This window comes from Gadus macrocephalus, chromosome 1, assembly GCF_031168955.1.
Source record: "Gadus macrocephalus chromosome 1, ASM3116895v1".
In the NCBI taxonomy this organism is placed as follows: domain Eukaryota; kingdom Metazoa; phylum Chordata; class Actinopteri; order Gadiformes; family Gadidae; genus Gadus; species Gadus macrocephalus.
In genome coordinates, this window is record NC_082382.1 from 14,125,401 (window position 1) to 14,147,900 (window position 22,500).

The 22,500-nt window shown below is 46.4% G+C and overlaps 2 protein-coding genes across 2 annotated transcripts in view; one reads left to right on the forward strand and one right to left on the reverse strand.

Moving 5' to 3' along the window:
- syt6a (synaptotagmin VIa) overlaps positions 1-10,707 on the forward strand; it is a 37,694-nt gene extending 26,987 nt beyond the window's left edge. Inside the window, exons 3-7 of the mRNA XM_060047578.1 lie at positions 577-1,129; positions 4,594-4,714; positions 5,947-6,118; positions 7,062-7,212; positions 7,441-10,707. Of these exons, the coding sequence (XP_059903561.1) occupies positions 577-1,129; positions 4,594-4,714; positions 5,947-6,118; positions 7,062-7,212; positions 7,441-7,512 (1,069 nt within the window). The 3' untranslated portion in view covers positions 7,513-10,707. The remainder of the gene's footprint in view (positions 1-576; positions 1,130-4,593; positions 4,715-5,946; positions 6,119-7,061; positions 7,213-7,440) is intronic.
- On the reverse strand, positions 9,016-15,953 carry olfml3a (olfactomedin-like 3a). Its single transcript, XM_060047587.1, has 3 exons — positions 15,525-15,953; positions 13,460-13,784; positions 9,016-12,058 (listed from the first exon to the last, which is right to left on the reverse strand). The coding sequence occupies exons 1-3, from the start codon at positions 15,630-15,632 to the stop codon at positions 11,235-11,237; spliced, it is 1,257 nt and encodes a 418-aa protein (XP_059903570.1). The 5' UTR covers positions 15,633-15,953; the 3' UTR covers positions 9,016-11,234.
- Positions 15,954-22,500: the final 6,547 nt, after the last annotated feature.

Genomic DNA, 22,500 nt, shown 5'->3' on the forward strand with positions numbered 1-22,500 from the left:
ACACACACACACACACACACACACACAAACACACACACACACATACACACACAAACACACACACACATACACACACACACAGACACACACACACAAACACAAACACAAAAATAAGACAAAGTGAAATATTACAATTATAATACATTTCACAAACACAGAGAAAGGAGCGATAAAGCTGACGAACACTAACAAGGGCTAAAGCGGAAACAGCGTATTTCCTCCAATCGCCTGTGACGGAGAGTTATCGGTACAATCGCACCATGGCCATCTGTCCAATGAAAAGCTATTAGTGCACATCAAGTTATCTCATAGCAGCACATATGGTGACCATAACTCAGAGACGCTTTCACCAGGGTTAACATTACAGTCGCCGGGTGCTGGCCCGGTCCCCCGTGGGCCGAGACGGGCCGCAGACTAAATCATGAGACCCGGATTGAGCGTGTCCGATGCTTCAACAGCAGAACCGCTCGGGGGCTGCTGCAGGCCACCCTTATCCTACATCTCTCCGGGGACCAAAAAGCGAATAATTTTGACACCATTTTCCTTTCCCAATTTCTCTTTATCGGCCCCTTCCAGGCACAACTCCTTCAAGAGGCACCTGCCCAGGCAGGTGGGCAGCCTGGACCTGGGCAACGACTACATGCCGGACCTGGACGAGAAGTCCACCAGCATCGGCCGCATCAAGCCAGAGCTGTACAAGCAGAAGACCCTGGAGGCGGAGGAGTCCGACAAGTACACGGGCATCAACTGCGGCCGCATCAACTTCTCCCTCAAGTACGACTACGAGAACGAGGCGCTGCTGGTGAACATCCTGCGCGCGCTGGACCTGCCCGCCAAGGACCTGTGCGGCAGCTCCGACCCCTACGTCAAGGTGTACCTGCTGCCCGACCGCAAGAAGTTCCAGACACGCGTCCACCGCAAGACGCTCAACCCCACGTTCAACGAGAGCTTCCAGTTCCCCGTGCCCTACGACGAGCTGGCCGTCAGGAAGCTCCACATGAGCGTCTTTGACTTTGACCGCTTCTCCCGCCACGACATGATCGGAGAGGTGGTGCTGGACAACCTGTTGGAGACGTCTGACCTGTCCCGGGAGACGGCGATGTGGAGGGACATCGAATACTGCACCACTGTAAGGATCATCGTTTCCTGTCACCCTCTCATTGGTCCACACGCCAGGGCTGCACGTGTATGATTGATTACATAGCATGGGAGGTGGGCTGATTGCCTTTTTGCGTTCGATTTTATGAGATTAGTCAGGTTACAGGCCATGTTTTGTGAGAATACATGGAAATGTAATACACATAAGTCTGAAATGATTTTCACAAGAAAGAAATGGATGTGTCGGCTTTCTTGCGTATTCAAACGGAGCAGATGTGATCCTCCGCAGATCCATCTGATTTAATAGGAATAGATTACATTAGTACAACATTTACGCGTAATCCTTTGTTTCATAGTCATCATAATTTCCCCCCACAGCACTGATGTATGGCTGTGCCTAAATGGAAAGACAACCATCCTAAATGAAAACCTCCAACTAACCGTACACTTAAGCCACCATTATCATTAATCTCTTTGCTGGCGGTGCTGCCCTTGGGCCAAGCTGGTAGAAACCTGTCTCCACACCCCTCACCTCTCTCTCATCCCTTCACACAGCACTTCACTTTAATATCATCACCCCTAGCCCATCTCCACCTCCACCTCCTCACCAGTTGTTGAACTTCAGCAGTATTTTGTGGGCTGATCAATAATCTCAAGGGTTATTGCTCAGGAAGCTGAAAGAATTTTGGCGAGGGGCTTTGGCACACAGATGGCAGAATGATTTCCTGTCAGAACCCCCTAGTGCTCCACATAGCCAAAACCCCAGGCCAAACAAACATAGAGGAGCCTCCCCTAAGTACGAACGTCATACGTCCAACAGCGGGTAGGAACGGGGAGTAGGGCTGAACGAAAAATCGAATTCAAACCGACATCGCGATGCAATAGAACGCGATTTAATAATTTTACTGTTACTCTCATAAGTAAGATTTGTATTTATATTTCTTTTACAATACAGTAATTAAATATAGACGTTATAATATCAATTCATGCATCAATTCATATCAACACATAGGCCTGGCCTAAAGGGTTAGGAGCAGTTTATATGTTGACTGCTTCCAATGTTGTGTTGGTCATACTATAGAATGATTTATTGCTTGTTAAGTGAGTAAAACAAAACATTAGGAACTTTAAAAAGAAAAATCGCAAACTAAATCGCAATTGCAATATTGTTCGAAATAATCGCAATCGCAATATTTCCCCCAACCGCTCAGCCTTAACGGGGAGCTGCGTCATATGAGGCATTGGGCTGAACTCAAAAGATTAACTTACTTACCTGCACATGCACTAATGAGCGGTAGGTGGCTAGGACCAAGCTAATAGAGAACAGGAGGGGGAGCTGAGAACGTCCTCCGTCCGTAGATCAAGAAAGGGTGTTTCATCGATAAGATAACAAAAACCATGGACACCAGCGTGGAGGTGGCGTGTTTTGAATGTGATCCTATGACAGTGTTTCAGGGGATTTCCATTGAGGGTCTTTCCGTCAACGGAAATCCCCTTTAGTTGCTAATCAGTGGTGTGTTTGAGAAAGGGATTATCCATTCAATGCTCCCCTGATCATTTATAATGCCTGATCATACTTACAGATGAATTGCTCCATTACACATGGAAGCTGCTGAGAAACAAAGGAAACGGTTGTGTTTTTCTGTAACATGTGAAACACAGGTTTTTGTGAAAATCAAAGAACTGAAATGTTTTGGGTCATTGCTATTCAGCTCAGCTGAGGATGTCTTCAGTTTTTTTCATGAATATATTCCGGGAGGGTGTTTTGGTGGATTTCTGCGCCCTCAGATTTTCATTAAATCCATCTGGGTTTCACATCCATCCAAACGCTAAATCCGCACTCTCTGCACGGCTGAGGCTAAACCCTATGCTTGGTGTGTCATATAGGATGTTAAGACTTCCAGGAGGCCCCTGGCAGTGTTAGGATGTGAACCAATAGGAGGGGCTTCCTACCAATCTCATTGCAAGTGATTAGAGGCCTGGCGACCTCAATACTGTTTATGGGATGAGGCTGAGGGCTCTCTGGGGACTGATAACAGCGGTCTCACTCTGCTGGAATTATTGGCCCTGCGTGGTGCCTTGTAGTTGACAGATCATGCGTGTACCCAGGGAAAATGTCTGCTTTTAATGGCCGTCTAATAAACCCCACAGCTGATTTGTGCTTGACAGGTGGATTGGAAGATTACTTTCTTTCAATCAACCACAATTATAAGATAATGTGGCTAATCTTGAAGGCAGTGTTGGGTACCACTCATCGCTCAACTGCAACTGTAATGTAATTATTTTACCTGTTATGTTGTTGTTTATTAAAATATTTTTTTAATTTGTTTCCCATCCCGGAGAGGCCCCTGCTAAATAGTTGTTTTTCTCCTAATTGATCTAATCAAATATGTTATTAGCCATAGAATAGGACCCTTGGAATTTATGCGAGAGTGTTGTTTATGTAAACACTTTCAAAGTTAGTAGTTCTACTTTTCTGTTCCGAACGTAAATAGTTGTAGCAAGTGGTATTCACATCTTAGGAAACTGAAGAGACGGGAAACATATCTGGGCTGCATTCCCTTTTACTATGCATAGTGGATTAAGGGCACATGGAATTATAAACGAGCACATCTGAATTAATGCCTACTGTTTCTCTTTGAAGGCCTTTGTGTTAACACAGCATGAAATCATTCATACCATGACGAGCAGAAACTATAATGTCTAGAAATACCACAGGAACGCTTTAAAATTCAAGTCTGGCCTTTATCAACTATTTACAAGTTACCAACATTCCCAAAGTGACATGGATAATTCATGTCCTGACCGTGATTCGTGGGCCAAAAATGGTTGAAATGGAAGAGGACGTTTCACCTCCAGCTCAGTCGGTCCCTCAAACGCACACACAACCAGAATGGCTTTGAAGCACAGCGCTCTTCAGTCTCCTAGGAGCTCCCTCGTTCTGACTGTTAATGATCTGATAACTGAACTGTGCCTAACGGAAATCCAATCCTGATATTCAACTCACTACTTTGATTTATGTATGTGTGTCCGTATGTGTGTGTGTCTGTATGTGTGTGTGTCTGTGTGTCTGTATGTGTGTGTGTCTGTGTGTCTGTATGTGTGTGTGTCTGTATGCCTGCGTGTGTGTGTCTGCATGTCTGCTTGTGTGTCTGTATGTCTACGTGTGTGTCTGTATGTCTGTGTGTCTGTATGTCTGTGTGTCTGTATCTGTGTGTGTGTGTGTGTGTGTGTGTGTGTGTGTGTGTGTGTGTGTGTGTGTGTGTGTGTGTGTGTGTGTGTGTGTGTGTGTGTGTGTGTGTGTGTGTGAGGGTTGGTGTGAGTGTGTGTGTGTGTGTGTGTGTGTGTGTGTGTGTGTGTGTGTGTGTGTGTGTGTGTGTGTGTCTGTATGTCTATGTCTCTGTATATTGGCGTGTGTGTGTGTCTGTATGTCTGTGTGTCTGTATCTGTGTGTGTGTGTCTGTATGTCTGTGTGTTTGCCTCTCCCCCCAACAGGAGAATGTGGACCTAGGTGAGATCATGTTCTCCCTGTGCTACCTGCCCACTGCGGGGCGTCTCACCCTCACAGTCATCAAGTGCAGGAATCTCAAGGCCATGGACATCACCGGCTACTCAGGTAAGGCCGGGGGATAGCCTATCTGGAGACTCGGTGTGTGTGTATGTGTGTGTGTGTGTGTGTGTGTGTGTGTGTGTGTGTGTGTGTGTGTGTGTGTGTGTGTGTGCGTGTGTATGTGTGGGAGTGTGTGTGTGTGTGTGTGTGTGTGTGTGTATGTGTGGGAGTGTGTGTGTCTATAGGTTTGTGGTGATTCTCATTGACTGTGAAAAAAGTCTGCACAGGGGAATACTGTAGCCGCATGAATATTCAATTTCCAAGATGTCAAGTAAAACAGGCAAACAATGGAGGAGCCCCACACACACATACACACACACACCCCCCCCCCCCCCCCCGCCACTGCTGAGCCATGTTTATTTTCCAGACTTATTATTATTCAACGCTTGTAATATTAAGACATCAGCAAATAGCTGCAGGCCTGATGTTTATTCTAATAGAGTCTCGTTTCACATTGCATTCCACATCTTTTGTCGCAATAAAACCTGCCGTTAAAGGCTGCTGTTTATGTGTTTGCTCGCCGCTAGGAACACCGTTATTAGTGGATGCTTTTAGCCCAATGTTTTTAGAGAGGAACACGTTCTTGACACCCCTCTCTCCAGTCACCCAAATTTCTTGTCCAATTTTCAATGCATCGCCACAATTCCCACGCGCCTGTCAAAAAGCACCGCCATATCAAATTGTGCCGCTAAGCACATTACGCTGCAGAGCAAGCACTCTTCTATTTGTTGAGTACATAGATTGTGGGCAGCATACATCTGAGCCATGACATAATGGATAACAGAGGAACACTGCAACAGGAGGGGGAGGTGAAGACACAAACCAAGATTGCCCAGAAACCTTCCCTCCATTAGACCATTTAAGTCCACTGTCTCTCCCCTGCCCTATCTTTGTATTTACTGGGAAGTGTTGACTCATCATCTGTTGTCTGTGCAAGGGATGGATGATGGCAGGCCATAAAGTGTTGTTTTGTGGCCTAAGTACCTCGGATGTTGAATTAAAAGCAGGTTGCGCGACCATTGCTGCATCATAATTCTTAGTAACACTGTTGGTAATAGCCTTATGTTTGAAGACTTCCAGATGCTCAAAGTCCAATTATCCTCCTTTGGTGATTCATTTCAGGGAACAATATACTATCTATCAAGGTTTTCGAAGTAAATTATCCTCGTAAAAACGACCCTAAGGACTATACAAATTCAATGGGCTGGACCTGGCCCTGTTTCTCTCTGCCGCCCCAGATCCTTACGTCAAGGTGTCGCTGATCTGCGACGGCAAGCGCCTGAAGAAGAAGAAGACGACCATCAAGAAGAACACTCTGAACCCCACCTACAACGAGGCCATCATCTTCGACATCCCCCCCGACAGCATGGACCACGTCTGCCTGCACATCTCCGTCATGGATTACGACCTGTGAGTACGACGCGCAAACAAACAAAGCAACGGCTCCACTCCACCGGGGGCCCTGGGGCCTTGAAGAGCTTTATTTTAGAGGCTGACGGCTCAGGAACCATGGGGAGCCGTGAGTAAAGAAAGCGGTTCAATATGATTTAAAAGAGGGGTTTCTTGAGATGAAACATCTGAGGACGGTCACGTGAGAGTCGGCTAAACACCGGGGCTGCCTTCACTGCACACTCCTTCGCCTCCTTCTGAGGAGGAGAAGCAGAAAACAGGATTTGACGAGACCGTTAGCTGACAGAATGAGAACGTCAGGAAGGTCAAAAAAGAGTAATCTGCTGCTTTTTTCATTCTTCTTTCTACTGGTGGGAGAGAGAGTGGAAGGTGAGCTTCAAAAGATGAGTCTATACTGACTGGTTTGCCTGTTAACCGTTGCGTCTAATGGCGACAGGGACTGAACCGTTTTTTTATTTTCTTTGGATGACCGGTGTACTGGTTTATGTAACGCGCGACGGCAACAAACACACACCTTTGGTTTGTGGACTAATCTAGTGAGAAAAGACAGCGTTGGTTTCATTTACACTTCAGATAATTGTAATAGAGTGTGCTCTCAAAGAGCGTGTCCAGCGTGTGATTTTGTCCTCAGCCTTGCTTTGATGGCCTTTTTACCATTGAAATGAGGCGGTGCCATTGTGCAGGGTGATGCTCGGCCGCAGCATCATCTGGCAGGCTTGTTGGGCGACACTTGAGCATCAGACCTCCTTTGAAAACAGCAGAAAAAAAGGCATGCTACAATTATAAACAATCAATGGATGTGGGTGTGTGTTTGTTCATTTGTCTGTGTGTGTGTGCATGTGTTTGTGTGGGTGTTTGTGTGGGTGTGTTTGTGTCTGTGTGTGTGTGTGTGTGTGTGTGTGTGTGTGTGTGTGTGTGTATGTGTGTATGTTTGTCCCCACAGGGTAGGTCATAATGAGATCATCGGTGTGATGCGTGCTGGATGCAGCGCTGAGGGACTTGGCCGGGACCACTGGAACGAGATGCTGGCGTATCCGCGCAAGCCCATTGCTCACTGGCACCACCTGCTGGAGTCCAAGAAGTCGGAGAAAGAGGTGCGTTGTACCGAGGACAAAAGGGCTTGAAGGAAAAAAGATGGACAGAGTTGCATGTTCTGTACCATATAAAGTCACTTTTAACATTAACGTCAAAAATAATTAACAACGTTTTTTTTGTGTCTGTGTGTGTTTGACTGCATGTGAATGTGTGTGTGTGTGTGTGGTGTGCTTCCATGCATACGTGTGCGTGTGCTCGTGTGGTGTGCGTGTTTGTGTGTCTCTCAGTGGAAGGCGAGGACGGCGAGCTTCGACAGCCAGGGCTCCTGCCCTTCACCCAGACCCCCCGCCAGTCCCTGAACCCCCACCACCACCTGGGACCCAGACCCAGAGCCAGATCACGACGGCTCCCTCCTGCTGATCCCACTTCCCCCTCTACCTGGAGAGAAAAGACCAACACCACCCCGCTCGCACCGACACCCTACCCAACCCTCCCCCTACTCGCCCGCGGTCCCCCTGGTCTTCCCACTGACTGATGTTCTAGGCGGGGGGATCTGGCGTCTTGTCGCTGGGTTCGTAGCTGGAACATGGACACGCCGCTTTCAGGGGGGCAGACGACACCGGAGAAAGCCGAGCTGATGTAACTCTTTGTGGTGTTGATGTGGTGTTTGAACAGCCTCCCTCTTCGTCTGTCCTCTCCGGAGGGGAGTTTTCTGACTTCCAGTCGTAAAACTACGTTGTCCGTAGATCGTGTGCGTTACCACCTCCATGCGGAGGGAAGAATGGGAATAGCATCCCAGTGTGCTCCCTTGTCCACGCTGCACGTTGAACATTAATCTGGGAGCAGTGAAGACGTTGATTCGATGGAGGATACCCTTGAGCCTACCGTCCCCCGTCTCCCACCTTAGGGGAGCCAAGGGGGGGAATGGGTGTTGGCCAGCCTAGGAGAGAGAGGTACTTTCAAGGAAGCCTTGAGAACATTTTCTTTAAAAAACAGTTTTCTCGCTTGTGGATATTTCTCAGTACTCTAATAGCACACTTCAATTCTCCTCTTATTAATATGGCCCAGGCAAATTATAACTCAACTGAAACTAAAAAGTACACAAACAAAGGGTTTTCAAACAAACCGAGGGAGAAAATAAAGACAAAAAACAACTGTTAAACATAATTCCTTTCCAGTTTCTTTAGTAAAGTAAGCAACTCTGCCAGGCTTTGCTCACATAACAGCTTAACATATAATAACAATAATTATTATTAAGTTATTAAGAAAGAACTAAGGGGTATTTTATGCACCTTAAATTAACCGGTGTTTAACTACAACAATTTGAAATGACTTTACTTTTCTTGCATACCCTTTTCTCATTCAAAAAGTAGCATAATTTACCTGTAGCATAGCGTAGACGTAGCTAAACCTACCATAGCACATACAAAACAAGACCAATAAACGAATGGCAGAGCACCAACACACAAACGTGCTTCACTTACGTTTAAATATGCGACCCAAATATGCTGCAAAAAAAGTCACATACAAAATCATTAAAAAACACAGCCACCGTTTCATCATTGTCAAAATGATTATGTATGCGTACAGCATATTTCCAAGGGAGTCATTCCCGACCCCCCAGGGCTTCGCTCCACAGAGAAGAACGCTACACACCCTTACCTCCTCCTGGTGTTATCATGTTTGTTATGAAGGTCCTCACAGAAGACAACATGGTGTTGTTGTGGGGGGACTGGGGAGTCAAACACACTGCACTTCTTTGTCAATTGCTTATTGTTTCTATGTACAGATTAACAGTGTGTATAGTTATATGATGTGTGTGTATGTGTGTGTGTGTGTGTGTGTGTGTGTGTGTGTGTGTGTGTGTGTGTGTGTGTGTGTGTGTGTGTGTGTGTGTGTGTGCTTCTATGTATGTGTGTGTGTGTGTGTGTGTGTGTGTGTGTGTGTGTGTGTGTGTGTGTGTGTGTGTGTGTGTGTGTGTGTGTGTGTGTGTGTGTGTGTTTGTGTGTGTGTTTATGACTGTACATTTTATGCTTGGGACAGAAATTCACAAATAGAAAAGAGAAGAAAACATTAACTATTTTTAGTGTTTGTAGCCATGCTGATAACCTGAGAACCCACAAATCTTTTATCTTGTTTTGAACTGAATAATGTATCCGGGTGTGAAGATTAAACATATATATAATTGCCATTGAGAGGTCACAAGCTACCATATGGTCTAATATTTGCTGTACGTTTTAATATCTAGGATAAACATTTCTCAATTTAACGACATGTTATGTTATTTTAGCACAAAATCTTTAGACTAGTAAGACTTTGTTTATCAAGTTCAGTTACACTTGTATTTGTGGTTAAATGCAAATACATATCTATCTATCTATCTATATATATTTGTTATATTTGTTGTTAACATCTGGACTTTTTTGTTGTTGTTGTTGTTGTTGTTGTTGTTGTTGTTGTTGTTGTTGTTGTTGTTGTTGTAGTAGGATTGCACACATTTCAATGAACTCAGGCTTGGAATTTTTTGCCTAGAAGAGTTTAAAAAGGCACTTGTTAGAAACCAATTGCCAAAAAACAGGGAGCAACTAATTCAATATGTATGTATGTATGCATGGGGCATTCAGACTCCCTGCGGAAACATATTTAGTGTTGAGTTATCGAAAGGCAATGAAAGGGTTAAAGATTTTCTCAACAGAAAAATCAGGAATAGTAATTCAGCATCTCATAGTAACCGAAGCATAGCGAGCCGTATCGTAAATCTCATCCACTTGTTTAGGTAGACCAACGTGGGAGCCAACAATGGTCTGATTCAGTAAGCAGACCTACAAAAGACGGGAGGTAGTTTTACCTCTTTCTTTAGTAAGTGCAGTGGTACTCACGAGTACAGAGAACACTGCTTCTGGAGGAACATGTGGCCTAATTGGTGCTTGTCATGCCTAAGGTCCGTCAACATATTATTGTTTTTGCTTGGCACAATTCCTCAATCCCCCACTCCACACCCCTTTCTGAAAATGTGACTGTTTGAAATGTTTGTCTCACACTCTTCATTGTGGACTATTGGTGGACTTTCTCAGAAATAATGGCATTGGTAATATATTTTCTACACAGAATATTTTAGTGTAATATTGGAAGCAAGTGGTTAAAAAAAAGAAGTTGTTTCTTTTCTAAGATGTAATTTATGATGGTCATATGTTTCTCTGAACATGTGCTGTGTTTCCATAGTAGAATATATACCTGTTAATTCAATTCGCCTTAGTTTATGGACTGTTTTAAGACCTACAAGCTTTGGCTAAGATCTGTAGTGTTCCTTAAGGTCTTGTAATCCTTCCAACCATTATGGAAAGTAATGACTTTCCAATTTTATATTGAACAATTTGTACTTGTACTACACATGTTTGAGTAAATGTCCTTTTGATTGAAACCAAAAGATTTGACCCTATAGTTCAGAAAAACAAATATATTTTCAGTTTTCCTTAGACATCCCAGATCGTTATGATGACTCATGATAATATGTGATAACAACAAATTAAATAAATCTTGAATATATTCATGTATTAGTCTTAACAATCTGATGTTTGAAAAAAATAAATCATCTCCATAGGACTGTATCTCTTTATCTTTTACGAAGATGCTAATAAAGTGTCTAAACCTAAATACAAACTCCCTCACTTGTGTGATGATATGCTGAGAGAATAATCAATGGCTAATGATCAACAAGGCGAGACGGAGCGGAAGACAAAGCAATCAGTGCTAGCAAATGGCGTTAAGAATCGACGTGGCTGTTGGTGTCAGTGTCCGTTGCCGTTTCCATGGTAACGGGGACGTGGATTAAGACACATATTGCAGTCAATTTCCAGTTGACCAGTGTATAGCAGCACTCATAGTAAACAATGTATTTATTTATTAAGAAACCTGTGTCACAATCCTATCACGCTACAGAAAAGGCGCATCAGTGTGAATTTGCAGCTAGAACGATCGATCTGAAATGGGACTCATCCGCTACAAATCATAATCATGAGCTATTTTCCAATTTAGATCGCGTGATTTACAAAAACAACAAGCGTGGCACCAGTCCGACGCACTAGCCCCGCCCTGCTCCTCCCAGGAGCTTCCTCTTGAGGTTGAGCCGGTACAGGATCTGGTACCCGTCGTCCCAGGCGTACAGCTGCCTCTCGTCAGCGTTGTACTTCAGGCTGGCGTGCGCCCCGAACCTCCGGGGGAAGTAGAGCAGCGGCGCCTCCTCGCCGACCACCACGCCGTTCACGTCGAACACGCACTGCACGCGGGACCGGCTGGCGGGCCGCGTGTTGTACACCACGTACACCGTCCCGCACGCCACGAAGGCGGCCTCGGCGTTCGCCCGGGGGCAGCCCGTGTCCCACATCTGCTCCGTGTCCAGCGTGTCCGGGTCCATCTTGGCCAGGTGCACGTTTGGCTCGTCCTCGCCGGCGGCGAACAGCAGCCAGACGGCGTGCTCGTCCGCCGCCAGATCAGCCGCCGTCTCCGGGTTGAGGGCGTAGACGGGGGCGGAGTCCGCCACGGGGAACAGGGCGGTGGCGGCGGCCACGCCCTTCAGCAGGTCGTACTTGACCACCTGGAGCTCCCGGCGGTCCGAGCCCTGCCGGTGGACGTGGTAGAGGTAGTCGTCGTAGACGGCGGTGCCGGCCCCGCTCCACGCCGACGGCAGTCTGACGTCGCCGCCGCCGCCGCTGCTACTGTTACGTTCGACCCCGGGGGATCTGGAGAGGTCCGCCAGGGAGTCGAAGCGGTGCACGGTGTCCCCCGCGGTGCCGTTGAACACGTAGACCTTGGAGGTCCGGGGGTCCCTCAGCCACACGCCCTTGGCCCCGCCCACCCGCTTCAGGATCTTGACCGAGCGGATGCTGGAGATGATGTCAACGCAGTCTGTGGGGAGGAGCCGATAAAAGCATGAAATGTGATGTTATTCTGCTGATAATGGAAGGGGGGGGATTTGATTACCGAAGATGCGTTCCTGTCAACAAGGCGCCGGGAGAGAACATTGATCCGCGCCGTGCGTGCTGCATGTTAACGCTTCGATGAGATAAGCATATCCTCCGCTCTAGAATTACACTGCCCAGATAGATCATCTGAATCTGAAATGAAGTACACGTGTATTTCCCTGACACTTTCCCTGAAATCTTCCTTGCAAAGTCTTCGGCGTGGTGCAGCGGGGCCTCGGCCCACTCCTCTCCCAGCACTGCTGCAGGTTAGCATGCAGAACACATCACCGTCTGCCGCTGTGTAGTTACATCAGCAGCTCTACGCACGGCGGACTCATCGGAGTCAGGAGGGCGAAACCAAAGGGAGAACAAAGGAAGGACTTTATACGTGTGAGCCCTGAATAGCAGCTCACACCCCGACTCATCCACACTGAGAGAGGGGCTTCTTGATGCAATGCGGTCAGGTTGACTCGCGGTCAGCTCAGAGAACTAACAATGGCTTACTGTAAGTGTAGCACCCCCCCCCCCCCCCCCACACCTCACCCTCAACACCATGAAATGTTGGGTAACTCAGTAGCTAAGGCAGTGTTTCCTGTCCTGCAGGAGCAACACATTACAAAATACCTCACACACACGCACGCGTACATGCACACACATGTGCGTACACACACACGGACGCGCACACACACACACACACACACACACACACACACACACACACACACACACACACTCACAACAGAGTGAAGCCCGTCAGGACTCAGCAGGAATCATCCTGTCGGCCAAGACGGTCTAATTGAATGTTACTGACTATTGTAGCTTTTATTCTATGTCTTGGAGTGGGAAAAAACATGAGGAGAGTAAGTGGAAATGATTCATGAGACAATGTTATGAAAGTGATTAATGGGGACTCTGTCTCCATTAACCCTCCATCAATACAGAGGAATACCTCTGTATTGGCATCGATTGACTGATATTTGGAACATTTACGACAAAATAAGGTATGCAAAAACAACCAGTAGGTGCAAAGCCTTATCATTTATGACTAAACAGATGGTATCTGACCAGAAGAAAATTGGAAAATAAATCAGTCAAAGGTTTCTTTGACTGGAAAGCTGCAAAAAACACTTTCTCATTTTCAGGAACATTATTTGTTCTTCGAGAACCATCAATGTAAACGGGGGTGGCAGTTTGCTCAATGTGGGCCCAGAAGCTAAAAAAAGATATGGGCATCTTATCGCCCCTTGACTCAGTCAGCCAACACTCCGAATAAACCGATCAAAGGCAGCCACTCTGGGGGGCCAAAAGCCCAGTTCCTGTATCGCTCGATCCCTCCGTTTCTCACCAGAGACTTCGGAGCGCACCTCCTCCCACTCCCCTTCCTCCTCCTCCACCTGCTCCCGGGTCCTCTTGCTCGTTCCCGCGCGCCAAACCCCCTGTTCGTGCACCTTATCTGCCGGGTCCACGCAGGCGCGCGGGGATGTCGCCCTCTCTAGGTAGTCCAGCTCCCGCTCGGCGCGCTCTACGCGGTCGCCGGCGGCGCCCAGGTCCTGCCATAGGTAGCGGTGCTCCTTCCCAACGGCGTCCACCATCTCGGCCGTCAGTTTCTTGAAGTTCAGCATCTCCGTGTGGTAGCGGTGGGACTGCTCGTGCCACAGCACCATTCGGTCCTGCCGGGGCAGGTAAAGTTGGTGGGAAACGTGACAGCGAAATGTGTGTTTATTGTTGATACGTTGATAAAATGAAAATTGGACATCTCTTAATCAGATTTCGTAATTATCACTTTTACACATTTTAACACTTTGATCCAAAGCGACCTTTCAAGCGAAACTTTTTGTGCTATTTAGTAATGTGATAGTGTCATCCACCGTGACATCAATTTAACGAGCAGGGTAGGGGAATGCATGCACAGGTAGGCTTTGGATATTGGGGATCGAACCCAGTGCCTTTTGTCTAGGAGTCACACACCCTCAGCCACTAGAGACTTCCGGCCGTCTGCTGTGTTTACTCACTAGTCTTATTAAACTACGTCATCAAACATCATTACCTATCTCAGAGGAGAGGGCTGTGTGTGTGTGTGTGTGTGTGTGTGTGTGTGTGTGTGTGTGTGTGTGTGTGTGTGTGTGTGTGTGTGTGTGTGTGTGTGTGTGTGTGTGTGTGTGTGTGTGTGTGTGTGTGTGTGTGTGCGTGTGTGTGCGCGCGTATCGACGTGTTAAAGAATTGAGCGAGATTGACAAGCAGCTGATTCGGTAATAGATTATTCCTCTCACGCTCTGTCTCATTTTCGTTTTCATTCTGTCGTCCGCTGCGAGACATGATGGTGGTCGGATGGGATTGAAAGCTCGATACAACTCGATATTGAATTGTCATCTTCCTACCAAGTCAGTCAGACAGTCAGTCGAAAGAGAGCGAGTGAGGTACGAGCATATTGGATACAGCCTGGCAAGCTGCCAGGGGGTTAAGATTTATTCATCTGTAAATAGATTTATTCATTACATCTCAAAAAACAACAACACAAAGCCTTTCAAGTAGGCCTGCTCCATCCGGCACCATGGAGCCTAGAGCAAGCCCATGAGACAAATATTAATGTTGAGGATATATCCAGGAGAAGGCATTGTTAACTCACTGCTGTGAGACATGGAAGAATCCCTATATACGTTTATCATTCTTTTTCATAACAGCTTTAGACCTTGCTTTGCCAAGAGATATTATATATGTTGTTGCACACACACACACAATACACGCACTCTATTATATGTTATGTTTTATTCGCCAAGTCGGATGTCACAACAAGGGGTAAACAAACAAAGGAGAATTAATAATTTTCTGCTCTATTTATCCACGGAGTGGGAGTGGATTTACACATTGTGTCAACATTTGCAGCATCAATATCTTAATGATTTATCTGTCAGGATGTGGCGGAGCAGTTGTCAGGCTGAACAACAAAAAAACATCTCCATTTGTAGATGCTTAAAGAGTGCCCTGGACGGGGCTGGAGATGTGTGATGTGGTCCAGAGCCCCATTGTAGCACGGGGCGACCCAGGATCACAGGGACAGCAGTCTGAGTGCACCACTGTGATTTCCCCCACAGGGCTCCAGTATATTTGAAGAGCCATTCAGAGATTGCATTAATTGGATTGCAGTATAGTGGGGACATTAAAATCACATATGGACGGAAAAAGAAGCCTGGCGGGCTGGGAGGTCTTGTCTGGGAGCCGAATCCTCCTGAAATATATTTGTGCGCCAGGTTTTTACTCTTTTGCCCTTCTAACTCCGGGGTAATGATCCCCAAGAGGATGTGTGCTCAAGTGGTTTCTAATCTATAGTGAAACAGCCTATACATCCTCCCACATGGAAACGGGGTTGGATCAATTCTTTTTCTACCAGAAAGCACAAATGGTTGTCTTACCTCTATGGCCAGCAGCCTGTTCTCCAGATAGTCTATCAGCCCTTGGTAGTACTGGGCTCCGGTGGAAGCCCAAGCCATAGACACAAGCAGAACAATGACCGGCTTCATCGCCGCCGTATTAAGTGGACGTATCCCCTTGGACTCTGTCCACTATTTTCCAACGGTTCCCTTCCTGTACTTGAATCCTTGTTACCGTTGTGCTAGCGTCCTCTCGGCTCTCCAGCTGGACTAAAAGAGGGGATATACTTTGAAGTAGTGCACAGTCAGCGGAGTAGAGTCCAGTTTTTTGGGAGCTTTTAGAGTTGCTAATTCTCGGGGCGGCTTTACTTTCCTGGAATGTTTTCCCAACCTCCCAGGGAGGGGCCTTCGGAGCGACCTCAGCCCTCTCCGTTCCTCAAAGGTGGAAGTGCTTTACCTCCTGTGTGTGTGCAACAGCATATGTGTGTGTGTGTGTGTGTGTGTGTGCGTGTGAGTGTCTGGCCATGTGTGTCCCAAATGCTCTTTACAGTCTTCACTCGAGAGTCTTGGATTGCAGACTGTCTGAGAGAGGCAGAGGTACCGATTCATTTTTCAATTTATTTTTTTCCCTCTCTACCTTCTTGGCATTCAGCTCGGACTGCACAGCCAGGAGACTACGTGCTTAATACGGTCAGGCAGTCATTATGAACTCAATTTGGATGATGATTATACTAGGATACAAGAATCTCTTTACTTGCTCGTTAATTGGAAATTCATACAGCATCACAGAACTATCTGACAGTCTTTTTTGTGTTTGGGCCAAAAGTTATTTTCTTTCTAATGAAGCACATAACACCCAACAAAAAATAAAACATCTTGACACACAATAATAACAGAACGTTTATCCATAGCAATGTTGGAGACAGAAAGGAGAAATATTTTGTCATTAGTGAAATGAAATATGTGGTGTGTGTAATTGGGCTTCTCACACAAGCAACCTGTTGTTACTTAACGACCCAATGCAGAGCATCACACACACACACACACACACACACACACACACACACACACACACACACACACACACACACACACACACACACACACACACACACACACACACACACACACACACACACACACACCCACACACACCCCCCCCCCCCCCCACACACACACACACACACACACACACACACACACACACACACACACACACACACACACACACACACACACACACACACACACACACACACACACACACACGCACAGCTCACCCACTTACTCACTGCGGGGTCAAAAGTGTACACGGCTGTGATCACACAGACCATAACGCCTGGAAGAGCCCTCAACATTCACCCTGTCATAACAGATCAAACTTGGCTCCGTGGTAGAAGGTGAGCCTGTATTACGGGGAATAACAAGAACAAAAAAATAAAAAGGATGGAGTCAAAGCAGAACTGATGCAGCATCCTCTAAGTAGGGAGAACACAGGGCTACACAGAGCTATTTCAGAGCACAAGGTTTGCCGTATCACATTAATTACAGATTCAGATTCTCCCTCATTAGGCGTCTGATGTTGGTGCTGTAATGAGATGCTCGGTGACTGTCTCATGTCAGCCATCGCTTCCAGGGAACTGGAGGTGAACTGTGGCGTGAACAGAGCCCTGCTGCGTCTATTTTGGTGCACACGGAGACAGCCAAGGCGGACAGCGAGTGTCGTCATGGTAACACATGGTGCCATGCAGCCCCTTGTAGAAGTGGACTTGGCTACCTCATGGTCTGATTTAATCAGGAAGCCATGGCCTGTCTCTAACTGTCCGGCCTCTTTGTGTGAGTGTGTGCGTGTGTGCGTGTGTGTGTGTGTGTGTGTGTGTGTGTGTGTGTGTGTGTGTGTGTGTGTGTGTGTGTGTGTGTGTGTGTGTGTGTGTGTGTGTGTGTGTGTGTGTGTGTGTGTGTGTGTGTGTACATTTGTGACTGTGTGATGCCAATGTGTGTGTTTGTGTGTGTGGGTTGGGGGGGGGGGGGGGGTCTGTGTTTGTGTCTAGGTGTTTTAGCCTCAAAGGATTTTATTTCATTATAGTTTTAAATGACATTTCAGGCTGTTTTCCAAAAGCTGCTTGTACTTTGAACCATGTGGTAATTTACATCAATGCTTTAATTTGTCATTAATGATTTTTTAAACATGATTAATGTTTAATTACGCCATTGCCTTGTTTGGCCTGATCAAAGGACATGAACCAATTATGATTAAATATTCTCTATCAACCGGTAGCAAATCTCTTTTATGACCTTTGGCTTGGAGATTGATGTCTGTTTAAGAGATTAACAATAGGTCAGATGCTTCTTCAGGTGGCTTGTATTGGGTTCACACACAAATGCCAAAACAATAAGTAAACATTACATTTCACCTAACTTAAATCTCATTCACTCACTCGCTCACTAACAACCTAGCCAATTTACTAGCTTATAACTAAGTAACTGCTAACCAGCTAACTATTTTACTCACTAACTAGCTAACTGACTGACTATCTAAGTAACCAATCAACTGGCTGATTGGCTGGCCGATTAACAGACTAACTGACCAGCCGCCAGACTAACCAACTGATTACCCTGCTTTCTGATTGTCTAAACAATTGACTGACTCTACCGTTTGGGATTTTGACATTTGTCTAGAGTCAAAATGGTCTTGTGACCCATGTAGTGTTATATTTCATGTATTTTGTAGACCTGAAGAATTCATGTCGATACATACTCGTACAAACCTGACAGAGAGAGTTGATGTTTTTCAATAATTCTGTTGAAAAGTTGAACCAAACGATTATGAAGTCAGACTGATTGACTGACTCGCTGACAGGCAGATTGACCAACGATTAAGATACAATCCAGAAATCATGTACATACAATTTATTAAATATTCAAACTTTTTGGGGTTTTAGTTTATCTCATGGGCCAAGATGCAGACTGAACTGCATTCCACCATTGTGGAGCCAGAAAACCAAACAATCGACCATTGATATATTTTAAGAACTAAAGTTAAACTATTTATTACGTCTTTCATGGCTTCCAGTTTACATTTTTCAGTTCAACGTCATAGCCTGTATCTGTTCTACTTATAACTGAAGAAAATAATATGTATTCCTCAATATATCTGTTGATTCAGGGACTATATTATGATGTTTTCTTAAGATTAAGCTGGGACTGGATGTGAAGGCGGTGGCCCGTAGCTTTTATTGCCACCTCGTACAGTCATCCACAAGATGGCAGTAGCTGTCTATAAGTACAAGGAAGGCCAATGGGTGCTTGGTTTTGGCTCTAATGAGTGGATTCAAAGATCCCAAAACAAAAGTTAAACTGAATGATCCCTAAAGGCTATAGGCTTCTTCAGGATGCATCATAGGATTTTTTTGTAAGCCATTGAAAAAGGCGAACAGGGCTTTGAAAAACCTGGTTGCTGCCCCACACACAATGTCCCCCCATGATGATGAATCATTTAATGTTCAATTACTAAACAGTTACCAAAAAAAACGACTTTCATACTAGGTCTAGCATAGCCCAATATACCTTGCTCCATTTAATTACCATTTTAAAAGTAATTTGTTTAAGAATACAGCAAGACAATGTTCTAAATAGCCCCTTGGGGCGTAATATGCCCTTGGTGGGTAATCTAAAATATGATTAATACATAATTAAAAATAGTATGTGTGTGCGAGCAAATATGTGTGGTGTTCTGTGCCCATGCATGTGTGTATGTGACGGCATATGCTTATGTGTATGTGTATGTATGAGTCTGTGCATGCTTGCGTGAGTCTGTGTATGCGTATGTGTCCGCATTTGTGATTGTATGTGTGTGTGCGGGGGTATGTGTGTGTTCTGTAGGTTTATGCGTGACCCACGCAGATCTTGCACAATCTCTGCCCTCCCCATGTACTTGCCCTCTCACCAGGCGTCAGCCGCCACTCGTAAAAGAGCCCCCTTTTCCTCCACAACAAAACAAAAGCCATAAAGGCTACTTTCTTTATTAGCCTCTCCTGTTGATTGAGGGGGTCAGAGGAGCCCGACAGCGCAGTGCCAGGCTGTATAAGAGAGCAGAGCGTATAGTGAAGCAGTGTAAATCCTTTAAGGCTATTGTAAATGGCTTTAATACACCCAAGGCGCCAAATCACTTGACCTGCTTTAGCCTTGCCGCTCAGGGGCCTTTCTGGCTGGCTGAGCAGTGTGGAGCCAGGCCCCTCTCCTGCTATTCTCCTGCTGTCAGTCCAGGTAAGAGTCAAGGCCTTATTAGCGACACGCTCACCCTGCCCGGGTCCAGCCGCCGCTGGCACGCCTGAGTTTAATCAGCTGTTAACAGGCCAGGGAGGCGACTCCCGGCCCCGCGTCACGTGGGGGTCCCCTCTGGTCTCGCCGTCTCTCACCCTGCCTGTCTGCCTGCTAGTCTGCCAGTCTGTATGTCTGTCTGCCTGCTAGTCTGCCGGTTTTGTATGTATGTCTGCCTGCCAGTCTGTCTGCCTGTTTGTCTGCCGGCCTGCTTGTCTCTCTGTGTGTCAGTCTGTCTGTCTGTCTTTCTGTCTGCCTGCCAGGCTGTCTTACTATACCATTGCATTTAGCTTTTTGTAAACTTTTGCATTCTAACAACTTTGGTGTGCCCAGGTCTGCACTCACTCGCAATATGTGTAGGGATTATATAATTATTTCCTCTCACCTATCAGATTAAATTCATGTACAAGTTTGCCCCGTGTTCACCACCTGCGCACTTAATGTACACCTAGTGCACATGACTACAAACAGGTGTTCCTTCTTTATAACACCGTGACTGGGCCCATGTCAAGACACTGGACATTTCTATACGTACACATTTTCCCAACTATGTTGTTAATGAGAATCTGCCAACTTCTCGACCCTGCCCATAGTATGACAGCCAGTGCAGAGCAGGAGCTTAGGGCCTGCTGTAGACGATGTAGAGCTGTAGAAGCTGTGGAGGCTATATAGGTCGTACAAAGCGTACAGGCGGTATCAGCGGTGAAGGCTGCAGAGGTTGGAGGGACTCTTGGGGCTGTATAAGCTGTTGAGGCTGTGATGTCGAGACTGTATAAACTGTGAAGGCTACATAGACTGTAGGGGATGTAGAGGCTATTGAGGCAGTATAGAGGCTGCAGAGCCTGTATAGTCTGTGGAGGCTAGAAAGGCCATAGTATAGGGGATGTAGAGACTGTTGAGGCAATAGAGGCTGCCGAGGCTGTCTATGCTTGGGAGGCTGTGTAGAGGCTGTGGGGGCTGCAGAGGCTTCAGAGGATGTGGACAGCTGCACAGAGGGCTCTGGACACGCTGACAAAAGCAGCATTTATCCACCGTGGCCGCCACACTCACGGCAAACGGCGCACAGCTTGAGCCTTGACCACTGGAAAAATAAAGCCGCTGTATGTTGTGGGTGATAATGTCCAAGGCAACAGGCAACCTGGTGTCCCAGGGGCATGCAGTGGCCCCCCACACACAGCTGTGAGCCAAACCTGCTTGTACTGCCTCTGCACATCACCACCACCACAACCGACACGATAGTACTGACTGGGAACCACAGAGTTCTGCTGGGAAACACAAAGTTCTGCTGGGAAACACAAAGTTCTCTGGGAACCACACAGCCCTGACTGGGAACCAGTTCTCCTGGGAACCACACTGCTCTGCTGGGAACCAAAGACCCGTGGCGGGGAACCAATAAACAGCATTGCTGCAACTTTATGTAGCATGAAAAGCTGTTATTTCTTATTATAATTGATCTTTGAATGGCGGGACTAAGTGGCGAGAAGGGGTGTTGGGAGTGCTCCGATCTGCATGCACTAAGAGGAAATGTGTGCAATATTATGTAATGCAACACAGCCATCATAACACAGCCATCATAATGTTAAATAACAAAGCCATCACAACGTAGGCCTCTACACAGCCATCATAACACCATCCTAAAGCAATACAACACAGCAATCATAACATAATATAAAACAGCCACAATAACATAATATCACACAGCCTTCGTGACGTAATCCAACAAAACTATCATAACATAATGTAACACAGCCAGCATAATGTAAATTTTCCCAGCCATCATAACCTAATACAACACAACCATCATCAGCCCTTATTGTAAAATGATAGCCAATTCCTTACAACCCAGTAACAGGAGGCTGCTTTTGTGCATATGTGTGTGTGCGTGCGTGTGTGTGTGTGTGTGTGTGTGTGTGTGTGTGGTGTGTGTGTGTGTGTGTGTGTGTGTGTGTGTGTGTGTGTGTGTGTGTGTGTGTGTGTGTGTGTGTGTGTGTGTGTGTGTGTGTGTGTGTGTGTGTGTGTGTGTGTGTGTGTGTGTCCGTGGGTGTTGTGAGCTTTGCCTACATGACATGTTCCGGCATTGTTCTCGCACCTCTGGAGGCAGCACAGAAGGGAGGCAGCACAGAACACCGTGAGAGGAGACAAAGTGAGCAAGAGAGTGAGCGAGGGAGAGGGAGAGAGAGAGAGAGAGAGAGAGAGAGAGAGAGAGAGAGAGAGAGAGAGAGAGAGAGATATAGAGAGAGAGTTTGAGAGACGGGAAGAGATGTTGAGCTAGAGAGATGGAGAGAGCGAGAGAGAGAGAGAGATGTTGAGAGAGAGAAAGGGAGATGGAGAGAAAGCGAGAGAGAGATGTTGAGAGAGAGAGAGAGAGGGAGATGGATAGAGAGAGCGAGAGAGGTGGGTCTGTGCATACCATTAACTCACAAAGCACTCATTACTCTGCAGTCTCTCTCCATCCTCCTCTATAGCTGGGGGAAACATGTCTGCTCACGCTCCACACATTATTCCCCAGCAGCTCAAACACCTATTTGGCACGTCGCCGCGCGGCTTTAACCATGACTCATTTGAGTGAAATGCATCAAACTCTGATTAATGGAGGCTTTACGGTTGCCAGCTTGTGAAATGAACAGGGATGTATGCAGAGGCTGTCTGTGTGTGTTTGTGTCTGTGTTTGTGTGTGTTTGTGTGCTTGTGTGTTTGT